We start from the raw sequence: 18838 nt of genomic DNA, 5'->3' as shown, positions 1-18838 counted from the left end.
ATTTTATATTACAATGTTTCTAAAGGTATTTGTCACAAGTACAGAAATTTATGGTTGTACCAAATGATTAAGTATGCAAGATGATGTGGTGTGGTAGGCATAATGCTGTACACTAGGAGGCTTAGAAAAGACTTAAGTCTGACACCCTCTCACATCTAAAGACAGTGAGTTGTTAGTCACACGCTATGAGATTTGGAGAGGCTGGGGATCTTTCTAGATCACTGTTTACAAAAAAATAGTTTGCTAAAACTAGATTGCTTTTGAGATTATTTCCTGTCCTGCTCCTGATGGAAAATATTACACCAAACTCTCTACGAAACATGACATATTAACAATTCTTGTGAGTATGCAAAATCAGATAACTCTAGTAACAGAAGATAAAAGGCGTCACATGTGGACAGTTTTCTTGTCATTTCAGCATCAATGTAATCCATAAAGATAAACTGTAGTTACGTACAAACTTTATATTCTGGACTCTGTTGCATCAACTTGCCACCAACCTCGAGTAGTTAACTGCGCTATTTTAATGGGAGGAGACTGTGGGAATGAGAGGAGAACTGTTTCGAAAATGAAAATTCCTCACTAAAATAAGTGCTGGTTGGTGGATTAGCTACATACTGAATTAAACACTGACTCTTACTCCACAGCTCCACCAGTTTCTCCTCCTTTTCCACTGCCCCAAGTGGACAAAAAAATCAATGGATGCAGTTCTAAAGAACAGACTTGTGGATTCTCTTTCTAGTCTTCCGACGACCCAAAGCACTTTTACACTACATGTCACATTCAACCATTCATGCACACATTCACACACTGGTGGCCAAGGCTACCATACATGGTGCCACCTGCTGCTCAATAACCATTAACAGGCACTCACACAACGATGGAACAGCCATCGGGAGCAATTTAGGGTTCAGTATCTTGCCCAAAGTGGATTGGAGGAGCCAGGATTCGAACCGATGATCTTCTTATTAGTGTACGAACCACTCTACCTAAGCCCCACGGCCTTTGTAGCCTGGGATAGCTGGTAGAATGTGTCTGATCTGGTTATATTCTTATACACAATAGTTTTCTTCTCTTTCAGCGCATATGTCGGAGGTTACTAGCAGTGTACGATCTCCCCAGCTGGGGTCGCTGTGAGCTGGCACTCTCACTGCTTCAAGAACACAGTGCCCCCTACTCACTGGAGGATGTAGTGCAAGCTGTTCGAGAATCCCATGACAGAGAGTTTATCAAGAGAGTGCTGGCTAAAGAGTGTCCCATCTGCCTCTCTGTCTTCCCCCACAGCAAGGTACTGACACAGGTGGTTGTTGTGTCCACCCTATTTTATGCACAATTCAGTTTGTGCATTTAAACATGTTTGAAGTTTGACTGGCGCTCTTTTTATTATATTGTCTTGTAACCTTATCTTCTGCAGAATGGAACCTGACTGAAGAATTAGTGCCACCTACTGTTTATCTTGGACCAAATCCCAATATATGCATAGCACTGATGGATTGCTTTTTTGTTTTTGCCTATTTTCCTGAAAATGTTGGACGGAAACCCGACCAGTGATTGTTTATATAAGTTCTGCAGAGTTGAGGCTATCTTAATTCAATGTCGCCCTCTCTCTCTTCACAGATGCAGTCTCTGACGTCATGTCAGTGTTCTGTGTGCTGTGGCTGTTTCCAGCAGCACTTCACTATTGCTGTAAGGGACAAACATATTAGAGACATGGTGTGTCCAGTCTGCTGGGAGCCTGACATCAACGACCCTGAACACCTCAACAGCTACTTCTCCACCCTGGACATCCAGGTAGGAAAAGAGATGGACCAAGGGAGAAATGATGAAGGATAACATGTAGACTACGGCTGCCTGGTTACTTGGAGTAAATGTATTTGTACCTTCCACATAACTAACTGCAGGCTGCGTCTCTAGTGTGGGCAGGTAATCCTCCAGCAGAGTGAGGTTATATCCAACTGTATCGTGTATCACAGCTAATATGATAACTCCCTTTATTGTGCCCTCCCTGAGTCAGCACTGTCAAGACAGTTTGCTATTGGTCGGCATTCACTAAGTTTACCTAAGCTGAACTCTACAGGAAAAGTTAAGGCTTACTTTACTGCAAATCTGCTCTATTGGAATGAATTGATTTCGGTCTATAGTAAATGCTGTTATAAATGCTAGTGTGACCAGGGGTTTGGCCAATGTGAAATTTTTCAAACCAGTTTGATATTTTGCCAAACATCAGACCAGACCAGTATACCAAATTTTACCAGGTGTCGCACTTGACTCAGCAGCCGCTCCTGAGTGGAACATAATAGGCCCGTTTCCACTGAAGAAGTTTCTGGTACTATTTGGGGGGCAGGAACTTTACAGGAACGTCCTCTCGCTCAGCCCTCTCAACTGCCGTGTCTCCACTGAGAGGGCGGAGTAGGAGGAAAGTTCCTGTAAAGTTATCGGGCTCTGGATGTGACGTAATTGTTGCGCGACCATTTTGACCGGGGCAACGCGGCAAAGAAACAAACAAAGAAGAAGAACAACAAAGAAGAAGAAGCAGAAGTACGAAGCAGAAGTAAGAAGAAGAAAGCAGACATAAGAAAGACGATTAACAACATGGAAGGAGCTGAGGTGGTTGCTGGGTTTCTGGCGTATCTCTTCGTTTACATGGCGGCAGAAGCTATATGAACGAGCTAACCCTCGTCTGCTGAGTTTTAAAAATGCCGGCTATTTTGTCGCTTTCTGTTGACGTCACATCCCTCCTTGAGAATATCCAATCAGCACCAAGTAATCCCCAAGCCCCATCCAGGAGTTTTTCGGGGCCGTTCTGAGTCCCTACTCCGAGGCAGGGACTTGTTTAGCCCCTGTAAAAGTTCCGGAACTCTGTCCTTCGGGGGTGGTTCCTGTGGTGAAGACCCGCACCAACGGCCCTGGCCCTGTAAAATTACCCCGCAGTTCCTGCGGTGGAAACAGGCCTTATGACACCATGTCCCAACAGCAAAAAAGTGTGATTGCCTGACATCAGAACTGTCTGTCCACACTAAACCCATTAAATATGCATTTCTTTCAAGTAATGTAAACAAACCACGTCGCTAACTGTGCGCTGGAGATCAGACGTAACCAATTAAAATATGGGTGATAGTTTTTAAAGCAGATAACACACGTTTTATATTGTGATATTTACCAGAAATGACATACAATACAGCCAGCCACCCCCCCCCCCTTGCTAGCCTCCACCTTATTTAAGTTTTTGTTGTGAAATAAGACAGTGTTGTGTAGATAATTCCTCATTTCAACTTTGTAATTCCGCCGTTCCTCCTCCATTGCAGCGCTTTTAAAGCAAGCGACAGAAAAACAAACATGGTGTCCAACGTAAGTTTTGCTCAGAATGGTCAGTTAAGACATTTTGTTTGCCAATATCAAATCCCAAATGTTGTCATATTGGTGCAGTTTTAGTTTTCTTGAGAGACTAAATGTGCCATGTCGCCTCTCGTCATCGCAAAGACACATGACTGTTCAAGTAATCCAAAAGAGCATGACTGTTCTGCCCCTTCCACCTTGACTGAAATTTGATCTCCTTCATGTTGCCGTGCTCGGCTCACGGACTGTCAGACACTAATGGCTCTGTTAGTCCATTTATAAACATATTAATCATGTTGTAATATTGCTTATTATTAATGCAATATGAGTTGGATTTAGTGCCATGACACCGTCAGCACAGGCCGCTGATGTAGGCTACTTTTTAATTGGCCAGACAAATGCCAGCTCAGCCAGTTTTTGTGTAAAACAAACTGGTTTAAGCTGGTTCACCAGACTAGTGTGATAAAACTCAAAATCAACCCCAATTCTAGTGTGACAAAGCTGTTTTCAGTACTGTAAGTATTTCACTGCTTTAAAGATTGTGTTTTCATAAATCTGCATTGTCTGTGCAGTAGAGAGATTGACAAAGTACTCTATCAGTCCTTTGTATTCTTCAGTAAAAATAATTTGAGTGAAGACGAAATTTCTCACTGTAAATCAATAGCATGATGACTTCCACTTTGCCAAAAATACACTTAATATCTTTTATTAAATTCCCTCAATGTCTTCACCACATGTATTGTGAGTTTAGTCAGACATGAATGGAAACTGCAATTTGACTTGACAGCGGAAGCATACAACTGGTGGTAATTCCTGTTGATCATGAAACTTCCACAATGCTTATTCCATGTGACAGAGACAAAAGGAGATTTGTGTGCAGCACACCTCTCAATCAGTGCTAAACACAAAACAAAACAAATGGAGCAGTTTAGCTCAGAAGGCAGGTCCTGCCTGTGGTGATTTTTTTTTTTAAAGCTCAGCAGTGGGTGACACATACATTTGTTGCATACACATGTTGTACAGTTACAGCAGGTGGAGCATATCAGTAATGTTTAACAGATTGTTGCATCAGTAACATCTCATCTCATCTACATACAGAGTGTAATGCAGAGCTCGTTTTGGATCTGTGTGTAGATATTTAAGTTATTGGTACTCTTGTTGGGTGGAGCTTGAACTTGGTGAAGCTGCTCAGAAGTGTTTCAGGTCTGGCCATAGGGGATGTATCCAGGTCTAATATATAGTTTATGGCTAAAGGACTCCTTTGTTTTCTTTATAATATGTACCATGATTATGTATTATCATAGCAACCCACAGTACACTGTAATCCCAATTCGCTCACTCAACTTAAATTTTTTTTTTGTTTGTTTTGTTTTTTGGAAAACAGCTTGCACTCAAAACTTTTTGTTTAGTACAATGCCATAACATTTATTTTGTGTCTGGTGTACATTGGTGTCACATTACCCTTGTCTGACAGGAATTTTATGTCAGTTTAACATTACTTTTTGTTTTTGTTTGAGATTTTAATTCTATATCATATGAACATGAAAACACTGAGTATGCATTTTTAACAATTTCTTATTTTAATTTAGTTTAGCTATAAAAAATATATTTTGCCAAGCTAGCTTAGGCTCCTTGATTGCTAAAATATGACAAAGAGATGAAATCTGAACCAGGAGGTGCTCTTTATTTCACCTCAGCACAACTTTTTAGCCCCTATTCAGCCCCATCAAGCCACAATATGTTAAGTGCACAATGATAGTGTTGTTTATTGGCCTTAAACTAATAAGGCGAAATCAGCTTTATAAATTTTGGTCAAATTAACTCAAAACTCAAAAATTCTTGACCTAACATAAAATCAGTACATCAAGCTCACAAGGGATGAGTTTTTGTGTCAAGTGAACATAAAGTTTTTGTCATTTGACAATCCGGGGCATTTACATTAAAACTTTGTGTCATTGATGCATTGGGGTTTACAGTGTACAGTCATCATAATTTCGTTTGCACATAAATGAACAACCCATTCTATTATTACGTCTGGACTTCTAGAGAAAATTCCTAAAATAAGACTGGTGATTTCTAGTTGTTGTTTTGATGTTTTCGCTACTGAAAACATCAAATAAGGTCTTAAAGTCACCAGCAAATGCTTTGCACAGTACATCGTATTTATTCCAACATGGAGATATGGAAGGAACATGATATGACTCATGATTCATAGGTTACATTTAAAAAAAAACAGAAAAGTTCAAAACAGGGCAGCAGATGCTGAGATATCCTGACTTTCAGCCGCTTCAACGAGACAAACTGCCAAAACACCAGATCTTACACCACCCATAACGCATCTTGATAGGTCTTTCATTGAATGCTTGCCGTCTGCTAAATACCCACAACCTTCAAACTCCACACCAGTGTTTTGTAACACAGGTTTTCAGATATAAATTTGAAATCTCAGAGCCTAGGCTGAGATAACCCTGATGACATTAATACGACATTATCAGGGTTATTTTCATCTGGCAAAGCTGCTCCAGAGACACAGTAAACAAAGACTAAGTAGTGCTAACCTTGTCGAGTATCTGAGTGTCATGTGTAAAATTGGTGTAGTGTCCCTTGTAAAGGATCACACCTGTGTTTATATGTCTCAAATACTACAAATAACTTCAACATTTATATGCTGCTTGGATTCTTGCTGCCTAGTGATATCTGAGTTGTCTTATTATATTTTGTGCTTCAGCTGAGAGAGTGTCTGGAGCCAGAAGTCTATGAGCTGTTCCATAAGAAGCTGACAGAGCAGGCTCTAATCAAGGACCCCAAGTTCCTCTGGTGCTGTCATGTGAGTACACTAGGAGGCAGTCTTGGTTTTGTCAACAAAAATGATGGTGAACAAATCTTGTAGAATACAGTTTGGAGATTCAGTACTATCAAAATTGTATTTGGTAACTTTTATAAAAAAATAACTTTTTGTTATATTTGCTGAACATTCACATCCTACATCCACATACACCCTTTTTCCACCAACGTGAAGCTGGTTTCAGTCCAGTTCCTGCACCTAATTTCTAACCATTCAGAGCATTTCAACCAAAAATAAATTGGTTCAAAAGATCAACTGATTCTCAACTAGAACCAAAGAAACTGTAGGTTTTCCCTGACCTGAAGTATGAATCATGATGACCTCAGTGAGGGTGTCATTTTCTACAGGTCGGACAGTGTGGATGGAGTCTTGCCCATAACAGTCTTCTACATCTTCTTATTGTTAATAGTTGGTCCACGCTTCTTTTTTTGGATTAAAAATATCCGTAATAACAGAATAAAATATTACAGGAAATCAATACAATACACCATTTTGCTATTACTGTTTATTTCTGTTGTGCATTGTGCAATGCACTCCTTGAATTATACACCTTGATTACAATGGTTCCACTCAAAGCTGGTGAAAACACAGGCTGGTTCAGTAGATAGTTCCAAGTGTCCTGAAAGTTACCGGTTCTAGGACAGAGCCAAGTTGGTTTGAAAAGGGGTAACAGTATTATATGAGACAGATGATCTGTGAAAAAATCCACTGTGGCTGTTGGAAAACCAATCAGAGCCAAGGAGTCTCTAACGCATGTTTAATTGGTATCAAAAAGTATTGTTTAATGTAGTGAAAGCCCCAACATTAGATCAGCCTATAGTAATCAATACATTAAAATAGGTCTTTTTTACAGTATCTGTTGTCCATAACTGATTTATACTGTATGAAAAGTTCTGAGCCATCTGAAGGCAGGAGGACACATGTGGATAAAGCTGCAGCCTATGAGCCTCTGGAGTCGCACCACAGTACTGTTACATTACACATGACCATCCATTGTGTTTACCTTCATTGAATCACATGCAAATGACACCAGGCTGCTAGTAAATAACCACAAACACTTCTACATACATCATACTAGTGGGCTATGACTCAGTATTATGACAATTTAAGCGGGAGACGTTGGATTACCAGTGCTCACTAATCCTCTGTGTTACAGCCTCATTTCATGTTTTATTCTTCAGATGCACAACAGTGCAAACACTGCTGTCTCTTTACTTTATGATGTGACATCAAATAGGAGCCTAAGTAATGACACTGTGCATATTTGTCACACTCAGTGTCATTTTACTTTACTTCGCAATTAGTTCAGTAAAATCCGTGTACTGATATTTTACATTCTAATCATTTGCTTTCAATGTAAGAAAAATTGTGTATCCAATATATCTCATCTCTAAATCAGCAATAAACTCAACTCTCTCCTCTTCTCTATATTCCTCCTCCTTGACTCTTCCTTCCTCTCCTCTCTTCTTGTTTCCTCTTTTCTTGTTTCCTCTCCTCCCCTCTTGTTTCCTTTCCTCTCCTCTCGTCTTGTTTCCTATCTTACTGTTTCCTGTCCTGTCTTCTTGATTCATCATGTCTCCTCTCCTCTCCTCTCCTCTCCTCTCCTCTCGTTTCCCTTCCTCTCATCTCTTCTTTTTTTCCTATCAAACTGTTTCCTAATCTGTCTTTTGATTCCTCTCATCCTGTTTCCTATCCTGTCTTTTTGAATCTTCCTGTTTCCTGTCTTCTCCTCTTTTTTCCTCTCCTCTCCGCAGTGCTCATATGGGTTCATCTATGATGGAGATCAGCTTAAAGTCACCTGTTTCCAGTGTCGCAACAGTTTCTGTGCTCAGTGTAAAAAGCCTGTAAGTATTCAGAGTCTGTCTCTCTATTGTGTTGGTGTCTCTCTTCATGTTTTGTACCTGCTGTGTTTGATCTGTCACAACTCATATTGATTTGGCCCTTTTTGTTGAATTTGGGAGGAAGATGTTTTTCTCTCCATAGAATGAAGAAACCAAAAATGGCAAACATTGTTGATAAATTGAAATAATCAGGGAATTTAACAACAGCAAAGCCAGATCAAAACATCTGTTTATAATCTCTCACATAACCCGTGCAGTGTATTTCAAATCTCATTTATCCAGTCATATGCTCAGTACTTCACAGACACATGCGTTCCCCTCAGCCCTTTCTGACCAGGACTGCAGTGAAACTTATCTATGATTTCAATTTTAATCCTGTTGAAAATGACCTGCTCTCAATATAGCATACACTTCAGCTGTTACAGATTTTTAGTAACACTTATTTGGATAGTCCACCTGCAGATAGTTCATTGAGTATTTGTAACATTTCAACAGTTTATCAGTTGAGATTAAGCATTTCCCCTGTTTGGCTTTATTCTGTAGATATTTATCAGTAGAGTATATGTGACAATTTATGACATATTCTCAAAAATTCATGACATTTTAGTCATGTTTTCTATATGTTTTTAATCTTTAAACTTATCCAGTGAGGCTAATTCATGTATCAGAAATTGGAATTAAATGTGACAGGTTGTATAAAAATTCAATTTAGACATTTTTTTTCTACAACTAAAAATCATTTCTGCACACTTACAAACTGTCATTTCTCCAGCAGTGTTTGACAGGTTTAAGGAGTGATTAACGAGCACACATTTACTGTCAATCATTTGATAAGCGACGTCACTCTATTTATGCTCTTAAAAACTTTGACACCACAAATAACTAATCTGAGACAACTAGGATTTGTACCCAGGTTCATTATAAACTCTGACTTATCTATCTCACTGTTAAGAAGCAAAAACTTACTTAATTAAAGCCTGAATTCTTTCTTAATCTGCAACATGTTAGTCTGGAGGTTTAAACTTGTGTCCTGTCACAGAGCTGGTGATTGAAACTAAACTTTCATCTCTGTCAGAGAAAACTGATCTGAGTTCAGACTGTTTACTTATACAGCTACACTCACAGATAACTGAGCCTCCTACCTGCCTGACAAACAGCATCAACCCATAAACCTTTTCAAGACAGTCCAGACTGAGTGGAGTCCTGTATTAATCAGCTGTGAGGTCCAGCGGCTGGTGGCTGCTTGCTCCACTGCAATTCAGCAGCTAACAAGCAGAGCTAACTGCTAACAGCCACAGCTGCAACTGACAAACTCCACAAATCCATTCAGCAGCTCTCCCATCGGCAGTCAGACACACACAGCTGATTATTTACTGCTGAATTACAGCTCACAACTCGCACCAGTTGCTAATGCTGTTCCACTGTGAGTGTTTTTGCTGGCTAGTGAAACATCCTGGTGCAGTGTATTTACTGGAGTTTGCCAGCCTGTTGCTCATGTTGCATTTGAAGATAATTACAAGCACAGGTGTTCTCAGCGTTCAATGTCTGATATCCCACCACTAACGTTTTTGTCACATCTCATTTCATCAGTGAAAATGAAACATCGATTTCTCCTTAGTTTTTGTTATTAAGATCTATTTTTAGGTCATCGTCGTCTTGTTTTTGACATGGATGAAAGGTTGTTGACAAAACATTTTCATCATAGTTTTCATCAACAAAATTAGCACTGACCTATAGAACAATGAGCTGATAAGCCTTTCCATACTAACTAAGTAGTTGCAAATGATCCATAAACTATCTGTTGGCCAGTCAGTACTCCCACTGTTCCTCCTAACTGGGGGCATGCTGACTGACATCCACTGTATGTAATACACTGACTGTGGATGAGTACCTCATACAACCCTTGTTCAAAAAAATCGAAACTATCCCTTCAACGGACAAAGTGCTTTATACATTTGATTCTTATTCACACACACACCAAACCAGCTTCTGAGTCACAGCTTCCCCCTGAAGCTAGGATTTATTGCCAGTCAGTTGTATTTTATTAGTTTTGGCTAGGTGTACCAAATACAGTGGCAACTGTGTGATTGTCACCCAGAGGGTTCTGTTGTTCTCTTCCATCTGTTGGAGAAATACATGTCCACTTAATTCACCTCCTCCATTTATCTTAAGAGTACCTGGGATGAGATGTAGGAGAGGAAGATTCAGTATGTAGCAGACATCAGCTGATGACTTATATCAGTGTTTTGCTCTGTTAGATGCGTAGCAGCAGGATAGACAGTTAAGTTCAAACTTAGACACTTAATGATTCAAGACCTCAATCCTTGGCTCATCTTTCAACATCTTCTTCGTGTCTTTGTACATGTAACGCAGGAATCACATGTCTTGAAAGCTGGAGACTTAATGAGTACTTGCAACTCCACTTTTACTCTGCTGTGAGACTCGACCTGAGTCTTTAAAGCAGAAAGCTGAGACTTGACTTCAATTTGCATAAATATTGAAAAATGTGCTGTATGAAATTTTACCTCATGGAGCCCTGCCAAACTGTTGTGAAAAAATAATAACATAACCACCTTTAGTTGCAGGTGCTGGCACCAGAATAAAATGAATTAGGTTTTCATTGTGCACTTGATTAGCCTATACACATAAAGGAATAGCTTCATAGTTTCCCCTCCTCTCTGATGCACAAATAATTTATTAATGTGCTGATACCTTCTTTTAGTTATTTAACACCTCCTTTTTGTTTTTGTTAAATATTTAAGATTGTTATCAATACATTTTCATTCATCCATTGTGCTAAGTATTCAAAATGCCTAGTTTCCATGCCAGCCTTCCTGTATTGAAAAAGACTACTGTGCAAGGAATTTGTGATAAAAAAAAATCTCATAAATTGTTTTTGTATAAATTCTCCGACAGCTTAATGAGAAATAATCTTAACTCCTGCAAAGACAGTTTTATATTTAAGTAGTCTATCTGTTTCCAGTGCATAGCAGTTTATGATTCTTGTAAACACACAGCCAGGACAGTGAGCATCACATAATTCTCAGATAAGTTAAATTCACCACAACATGCCTGTGTGCACCTCACTAATTATTAACTCATTAGCTTTCAGAGCTTTGGACTTAGTCTTTCTTTACATCATGTCTGATATACACCTTTGTGCTCATTGGTGTCATCTAATCTTTGTTATGTCATTAACAGATTACCAATGTCAGTCTTTTGTTACTTTTCATCCTTCTTTTTTTCTATCCTTCTAAAATGTAAAAATAAAGGGAATTGAGCTTATGTTCAAAATTCAAACATGTTTTTCCTGTGATCTAAAAGGTGATTTGTAGGTGTGCATAGGCTGTACACAGAGCCTATGCCATTTCATGCGCAAGTGTCCTTTGCTGTTGTGAGCATTTATACCTGTGCAGTGGTGTGTCTGTGTCGCTGTGAGGTTACACCTCCAAAACACTAATTGGTGATGACGGTTCTGTACCACTGTGTTGAGTTTCTGTGAAGTGCTGTAAAGTTTGACCATAGACTTGAATAATACCTAGACACCTGGCCAAAGATAACACCTATTGATTCCAATGGATTTGCTTGCCGGGCAACACACCAAAAAATGTTTCTTGTTTTTGGGTTTACATCCGTGGTATGCAGCTCAGAATATGCATACAAGTGTTTCTCCCACTGGTCCTGCTAGCGAGTTCCCGCTCGGTTCATAGACTTTACATTGTGATGTCACAGATTTTCAAATCACTTTTCTTGGCTTGAGGAAAGTTTTACAATATAAAACTGTGATGACTCAAAAATGCAGAATAGCAAGAGTCATAATTTACCTTGTTTACAGGTTAAGGTGTCCTGTCTACAGTTTTACAGACGTCTCTTTTACAGTGGTGGTCTATAGAGAAAATGCTTTCTAGGTGGCAGCTGATTTTTTTTAGCTGCAGTACTGCAAGTGGCCACTGAGTGGCTTTCTTGGGGGCCTGAGATTGACTGATTCAATGATGACAAACATTGCATAAACTAGCCTAGCTACTCATGACTTAAAGGGCCAGTGTGTAATATTTGGCATGGTTTATTGTCAATCTGAATCTGAATCTGAATATTCTACCCATTAATATGTTTATACAAGTGTATGATCGCTATAAAATAAAATTTGTTTGGTTTTCGAAGCCTTATAATTATGCTTATATATATATATATGTATATCAAGGGCCTTGCTTTAGAGAGGTCGCCATCTTACGCCGCCATGTATGTACGGCAGACCGAGTGGACAATCCAGCCAGCCAGAGACAGCGTTTCGCGTGTATAAATGAACCAACGAAGACAGCGCAAGGAAGGAAGAAGGAGGAAGAAACAGCAGAGAGTGTTAGTAGTTCGTCAATAGAGAGTAGTGAAAAGTTTTTTTAGTTATAAAGTTTGCGAATGGACCACACTTACCACGCAACAGGAGAGAATGAACCCGAACCGTCATCTGCGAGGAAAAGAAGACGCAACTTCACTCCTTGTGATGCACTCTCTGCGGCGCTTTTCCTCCTGATGATATATCTCCCCAACGATGGTAGCAGTAGCACCGAATCCCATTCTGTGCATTCAGCCTCTCTTCTCACCCGCTCAGCATCAAACACATGGAGTTCCTCATCTGTATGCTCCGGCTCAAACTGGTATGGCTCTGGGTCTGTGTCCGCTACAAGAAATTCTTCAAAATCGCGTTCAAAGTTGTCCATTGCAGCTACTATAGTCCAGAGATATTGCTAGGCTAAATAAACAGCTGAGCTCTGTTACCGGCTACGCTGTCAGTCAGTGTGCGGGCTGGAGATTAGCGGACCAGAGAGGGGAGGGGGGTCCCCACTCGGTATGGCAAACGAGTATGTGTGTAAAGTTATGAAGTGTGTCTGTTACGCTAGAAGAGTCAGAGTTTGGGACGGAGTCTTTTACCCCCTGGAGTGTTACCAGAGTTTTTGGAGTGCTCAGATAAACTGGCCTTTTCCCCAAACGCTCCTCTGGTCTCCTGCTCGTGAGGGATTCATTACAATATCGTAACATGGTTTAGATTTCTAAATAAACATTCACCTCGTCGCTAGATAGACCTACTCCTGAAAAAGTCGTGCGCAAGGCTTTTTGTCCCTACGAGGCCACCGTCATTTACCCGACGGGAGGGGTAAGCGAGTGAGCCCTGCAATCTAGAATTTGACCACTGATGTCACTGTTTTCAACCCATTTTACACACTGGGCCTTTAAACTCAGAGAAATAAAAACCTTAATTGATATCGGCCTATATTTTATCTACAAGTGCAAGTCACACACTGAGTGAGCCGCCTGTTCATTACGCTGTCGGCAAAGCAGTAATGATTGTGCTAAGTGGCTAATGGGCATGTAGCTACGTTTCAGATGATATGTCATGTTTAGTCGACAAATGTTTGCCTGCAGAATTTACATATCACCTTTGGTTTGTCCTTCACCTTCTCATAATGGTCCCATACTTCAGATTTCCTGCCCGACATATTATTGACTAGCCTGCATTATAACCACAGATACCAGCCCTGTAAATTAATGTGACTCCTGGCTGACCACTGAGCATGGCCACTCCATGTGTTTTACCTATGGAATTAAATTCCACATGGTCCAGTCATATAGGTTTTGATTTATTCTGACAAGGCACAGCTTCTAATAGTTTGTTTGTTTGTTTGTTTGTTTGTTTGTGTGTTTGTTTGTTTTTCTGCGACTAAGCTACCAATGAAGTCTTGCCAACTTATGACCTTTCTGGTCGACTAACGTTTGGTCGACTACCAGGGGGCAGCCCTACAAAATTTGGCTCCATTATAACTCACAAGGTTCACTGTCAAAACAATTGCCTTATACTGGACACATTTTACCCATGTATACAACATGCTAACTTCATTAGCATATGCCTGTGACATTTCCTGTTGCATAACTTAGCCCAGTGGCTAGCGGAGTTTACTCACAAAAATCCAGGATAAATCACACAAAAAACTGAAAAAGCTATTTTGTGGTAGCTTTCTTTTCGTCACAATTTATTGTTTCTTATCTATTAAATTGAAGTAAATAAAAGATTTGTTTCCACTGAGGAAAATGGATTTCATTTCACAAAAATTAACAGGAGTTCTGCATTGCTGCTATGTGTAATTACAGCACATTTCTGGGGAGGTGCATATCAGGCTACGGCTTAGGGTACGGCATAGGGTACATGTCTGTTCAGAGCCTACTCTGTATGGTGCAATTCAGCGCAGCAGAATAAACCCTGCTTGAGACAGTCAAAAAAATAGTTGTAAAAATTAACAACTCTCCACTAAATCCAAAAGTTACTATGCTAGTGCTCAAATTTGTGATGTCATACATAGGGTATAAAGTCTGGAGCTTCTCCATAAAAAAATTACTGAGAAAGATGTTCTAGATGACACTGAAAGCACCCAAGGGAATGTTCTGTATACGGATAAATTTTATGTTTCAAAGCCGAGAACACCACATTGGAATAAAGCTTATTTTTGTATAAAAAAAGAAAATAATCATTCTGTGGGTCCAAAAAATCAGTCTCCCAGTCACTGTCTGTGGAGCAGCTATTGATGACATCGCAAGTTTGAGACTCCCTTCTCTGGTTTCTGGCTTTGAGAGAGATTAACTCAGGTTCACAGATATTGATTGAACTTTCCTAGGCCATGGAAATAACGTTGAAATTCTTAATGTAGGTGGTGTTCCCTTTAAAAGCCTTGTGTATGTGCACATTCATCACCACTGTCATCATGGATGGACAGCACTGCACATTACACTTTAAAAATTCAAAGTTGTTTCATCATAACAATATGACCAAATTTTAAGTTAACTGAACTAGTACTGAATAGTTTTGGTATAGTTATAATGTTAACCATAATGGGTCAACTCAACTGAAAATGTAGTTCCCTTTGAACTGCATATGTGTGTGTTGTGTCTGCAGTGGGAGTCTCAGCACGCAGGCCTGTCCTGTGAACAGTACCAGTCATGGAAGAGAGAGAATGATCCAGAGTATCAGAGACAGGGCCTGGCTGGATACCTCAGAGACAACGGCATCAGTAAGCACACACATGTACACACACAGGCACGCACGCACGCACGCACGCACACACACACAGATTTCCACAGTATTATTTACCAACAGCAGTTGTTGAGGGGAATAAGATATTTCATTTTAGCAAGGGCTCCACAAATAATAGATTTGTGATCTATGTAAAACAAAACAGCACGTAGCAGCTGGCTGGTAGACAACGCTATTTTCTCTAGCCCAAATCTTATATAATTAAGCATAATTGCAATGACTGGTAAACTCAAAAGGCAGCACACCACCACAAGTAGGGCCTATATATTTTCCCACACCCAACTTCATTAGGGCCTGACGGCAGTGCAAAGGCCTGTTGTAATGCAAGGAATTATTATGATTTTTATTTGTTTTTATTTGTGATATGGATCTCTTTCATGGGTGGGGCAAATTGGCTTGATAGTGCCCCTTAATAGTTTCCAGAGTAAAAGCCCCCCGCTTTTGAATTGAACACAGATGTAAGAAATTTTGTAAGTATATGGAACATCTCCACATGCCCAAAAAGCCTCTTGGAGGCCACCCCCTCAGGAAGTCAGTCTTTTTTGCCATTTCCAAATGCTTAACTTAAAGAACACCTCCTAGAGAATTGATCAAACTGACTTTAAATTTGTTCAGTACAATTGTAAAACCTTTACAAAGTTGATCAAATGAAAAGTTGCTCAAATTTTGAATTTTCATGAAACAAGCTTGCTGTGTCAGCCATTTTGTGCTTTTTGCCATAAAAAAGGAGATTGCTGTAACTTGAGTATACATAGTCCAGTCTGCACCACATTATGCTATATTATTATGCTTGATAAGACCCTGGCCTGAGGACATCTACATGTCAATATTGAGTCAAAGTTATTATGCCACCAATTGGGAACATGTAGTAGGCCCTGTGTGACAAACAATCCATTTGCATGACATGCTGCACATGACATACAGCAACATAATGCATGTTTAGCATAATGCATGTTTAACACGTGTTCCACATAGTGGGCACTTCCAGGGCCATGCACCCCATGCGGAAAGTAACATCTAACTCATGCATGCAGTGTCTGATAGTAGTGGAAATGCATCCACCCATTCATTTCTACTTGCAGCTTTACTCTTAAGCCCAGTTCAGACCAAAGATTCACGACGAGACAAGCTAGAACTTGCAACTATGTTCTTGAACGTTCTAAAAACCTGCTGATTCACAGCAATGCAACTAGATGAGTCAGTGTATCATCTCTATGCAACAACTCTGTACTTCTGTTCTGATTTCAGTCTTAGGCTTATTTCCAACTGAATATAATTTGTAGCTTCCTAGAATATAAATGAGGATAGGGATAGTGAGATACTGGCCACAGTTGCATTTGTAGTATTGATGAAATGGCAGAAAATAAACAAAACGAGTATCAGATGGACTGTATTCATAATAAATATGACAGAATTATAGAAATAACTAGCACCAATTAATCAGTCGGTAAGAATGTGTGTGTGTTGGGGGGTATAAGCACATACAGAGGAGCAGCAGCGACCCACCGTCCGACACCGGCAGACTGTAAGGACTGAAACAGAGGGCTTGGCGGTGATGGAGCACCTGCCACACCAAGCAAACATTGACTGTAGAAACAGGTGACATGCTTTACATTCTAAAACCAGTTGCCAGTGATTTGACCAGCTGAGTTGGGGACACCATCAGCCTGCTTGAGTCAAGCTCAGACTTACCAATGCACACCCCTGAAATTTTTCTCTGCAACATTCTAAAATGGTTTTGTCTCACCGTGAATCTTTGGTCTGAACTGAGCTTTATTTTCAATTCTAAAATACTGTGAAATAAACAGTACTTCTGCCACTTTTTTTACTGGTGTTCCTAAGCTGCAGATGTAGAGAACCACAATGTCAGCTGCTTCAAACAGAAGGTTGTTGTACTGGGAGAGAGATTAAACCAAACAAAAAGGCATGGAGTTTATTTCTGGATGGATTTTGGGCAGGTTCTGCATTCTATGTTCAGGGGAAATGTAATGATGATTCCTCCTGCACTTCAGTAATTGACCCATTGTTAAGTCCCGCCCCCCACAGTAACTGTTGTCAAGCCTGTCAAATTTTCACACCCAGTTTGTCAATATGGCCTTTTCAGTATCAATAAGAGATATTCCAAAGAAAATAATGTGAAACTTGTGGAAAAGTAGTTCTGAAATATCAGAGAAAAATAGACAGAAAGGACTACAATATGCATTTAAGAGCTACATCCAGGATATAATTTTTCGGTTTCATCATGGACTGCTGGTGGGCACAGCTAACAATAATGGTTTTTAACCATGGATATTTTAAGAGACATGGATATAGCGTTGGAGTCAGGGGCCTCATTCCTATGAAAGTTTCTCAGTGGCGCATGAAGCCAAAAAAATTCTATTATTGCAGTTTGAAATTACCCGGATCTTCCACATTATGGGGCCCATAGAGAGCTGCTGAAGGAGAAACATAATGCAGTCACAGGCCAGCGCCGCTGTTAGCTGGGAAACGGCTAACAGCTAACAGTGACAAGTGGCTCAACCTCACACACCTCATTCCTCTCCTTGCACCACTGCGCCGCTGTTAGCTGTTACAGTGGCGCAGTGATGCAAGGAGAGGGATGAGGTGTGTGAGGCTGAGCTACTTACCTTTCTCCTTCAGCAGCTCTCTCCACCTGGGAAAGGCTACCCCGATGTTGACCTTGTTTTTTTTTATTTTAAAATTCACGTTGCCTTTTTGATTCCCTTTTGCGCTTTCTTACTGACGAGGATTCTGTCTCCCGTGATGCTGCATATGCATTATCCTGTATTATGCTCTAAGAGTTGGACTTTGTTATGCTGCAGTAGTGCCGGGGTAGTAGCAGCGCTGCTAACAGAGACTAACAGCTGTCAGCGGAGTAGTGATGCGAGGAGAGGGATGAGGTGTGTGAGGTTGAGCCACTTGTCAGTTGTCAAAGGACAAGACGTGATTGGTTTGTTTCAATTTACATCCGCCCCAACAGTCCTACGTTGTAAACACAGCCAGCATGGTGAGGAGGAGGTTTGTCAACTCATGTTGCGTGTGTCTGTGTAGGAGCCTGAATGAATACTCCATGAAGTATCGGATGACATGGTTTCATCAATGTTATCATAGCTTTTTGGTACACAGTGGCTACCATAGTCACAATACGCGTTTGAAAAAGTGAGGTGCTAGAGTGCGCTATCCGTTTGAATGCAGTATATGATTCCAACATTAGATGGGAGAAATTCCTACACACTGTGGCTTTAAAATTAATATTCAACCATCTTTGTTTGCTAGCATGCTAAGCTAGTTGATGTTAGTTAGAAACGTACTCATTTTTAGCTCTGGAAAAGCGAAAAATACAACACCTCCTTTGGACTTGCCGGTTCTATAAAAGCACTGTTTTGGTATTTTCCCTTGAAAGCTTGAGAGCCCTAGCTAAGATAGTCAATGTAGGATTGGACAGTGTCTGTCTGGGGGAGGGGCCTAGCAAAGGGTCAATTTCCTGGCAAATTCCTAGCCCAAAACAACACCAAATCCTTGAAGTGAGGCAGTTTGCCTTCAATTTGACCTTCCCACAGGAGTCACAGGTGTGAAAGCCATTAATTCAGTGAATAATTAATGTATGCACACTGTCTGCTTATTTGTTCACTGGATTTAAAAATGTTCCTCAGTGTACTGACACTGCCTCTGTCCTCTCTATTTTCCCTCTTCCTCTTTCTCACCATTCACATCCTGCCTGTCCTCTTCTTCTCCATC

At 40.3% G+C, this 18838-nt stretch overlaps 1 protein-coding gene across 3 annotated transcripts in view; it reads left to right on the top strand.

Annotated features, from left to right (window-relative positions):
* Window positions 1-18838, top strand: part of rnf31 (ring finger protein 31) — a 67715-nt gene that overhangs the window by 27204 nt on the left and 21673 nt on the right. For all 3 annotated transcript variants that reach the window (XR_013492417.1, XM_033651515.2, XM_078172883.1), the window contains 5 exons: window positions 1082-1288; window positions 1618-1791; window positions 6065-6163; window positions 7936-8025; window positions 14963-15077. Coding sequence is in view for 2 of the 3 variants with exons in the window: in XM_033651515.2 (XP_033507406.2) it covers window positions 1082-1288; window positions 1618-1791; window positions 6065-6163; window positions 7936-8025; window positions 14963-15077 (685 nt within the window). In the remaining variant the exon portion in view is untranslated. The remainder of the gene's footprint in view (window positions 1-1081; window positions 1289-1617; window positions 1792-6064; window positions 6164-7935; window positions 8026-14962; window positions 15078-18838) is intronic.

This window comes from Epinephelus lanceolatus, chromosome 12 (assembly GCF_041903045.1).
Source record: "Epinephelus lanceolatus isolate andai-2023 chromosome 12, ASM4190304v1, whole genome shotgun sequence".
Taxonomy (NCBI): Eukaryota; Metazoa; Chordata; class Actinopteri; order Perciformes; family Serranidae; genus Epinephelus; species Epinephelus lanceolatus.
This window is presented reverse-complemented; position numbering and strand designations above follow the sequence as displayed.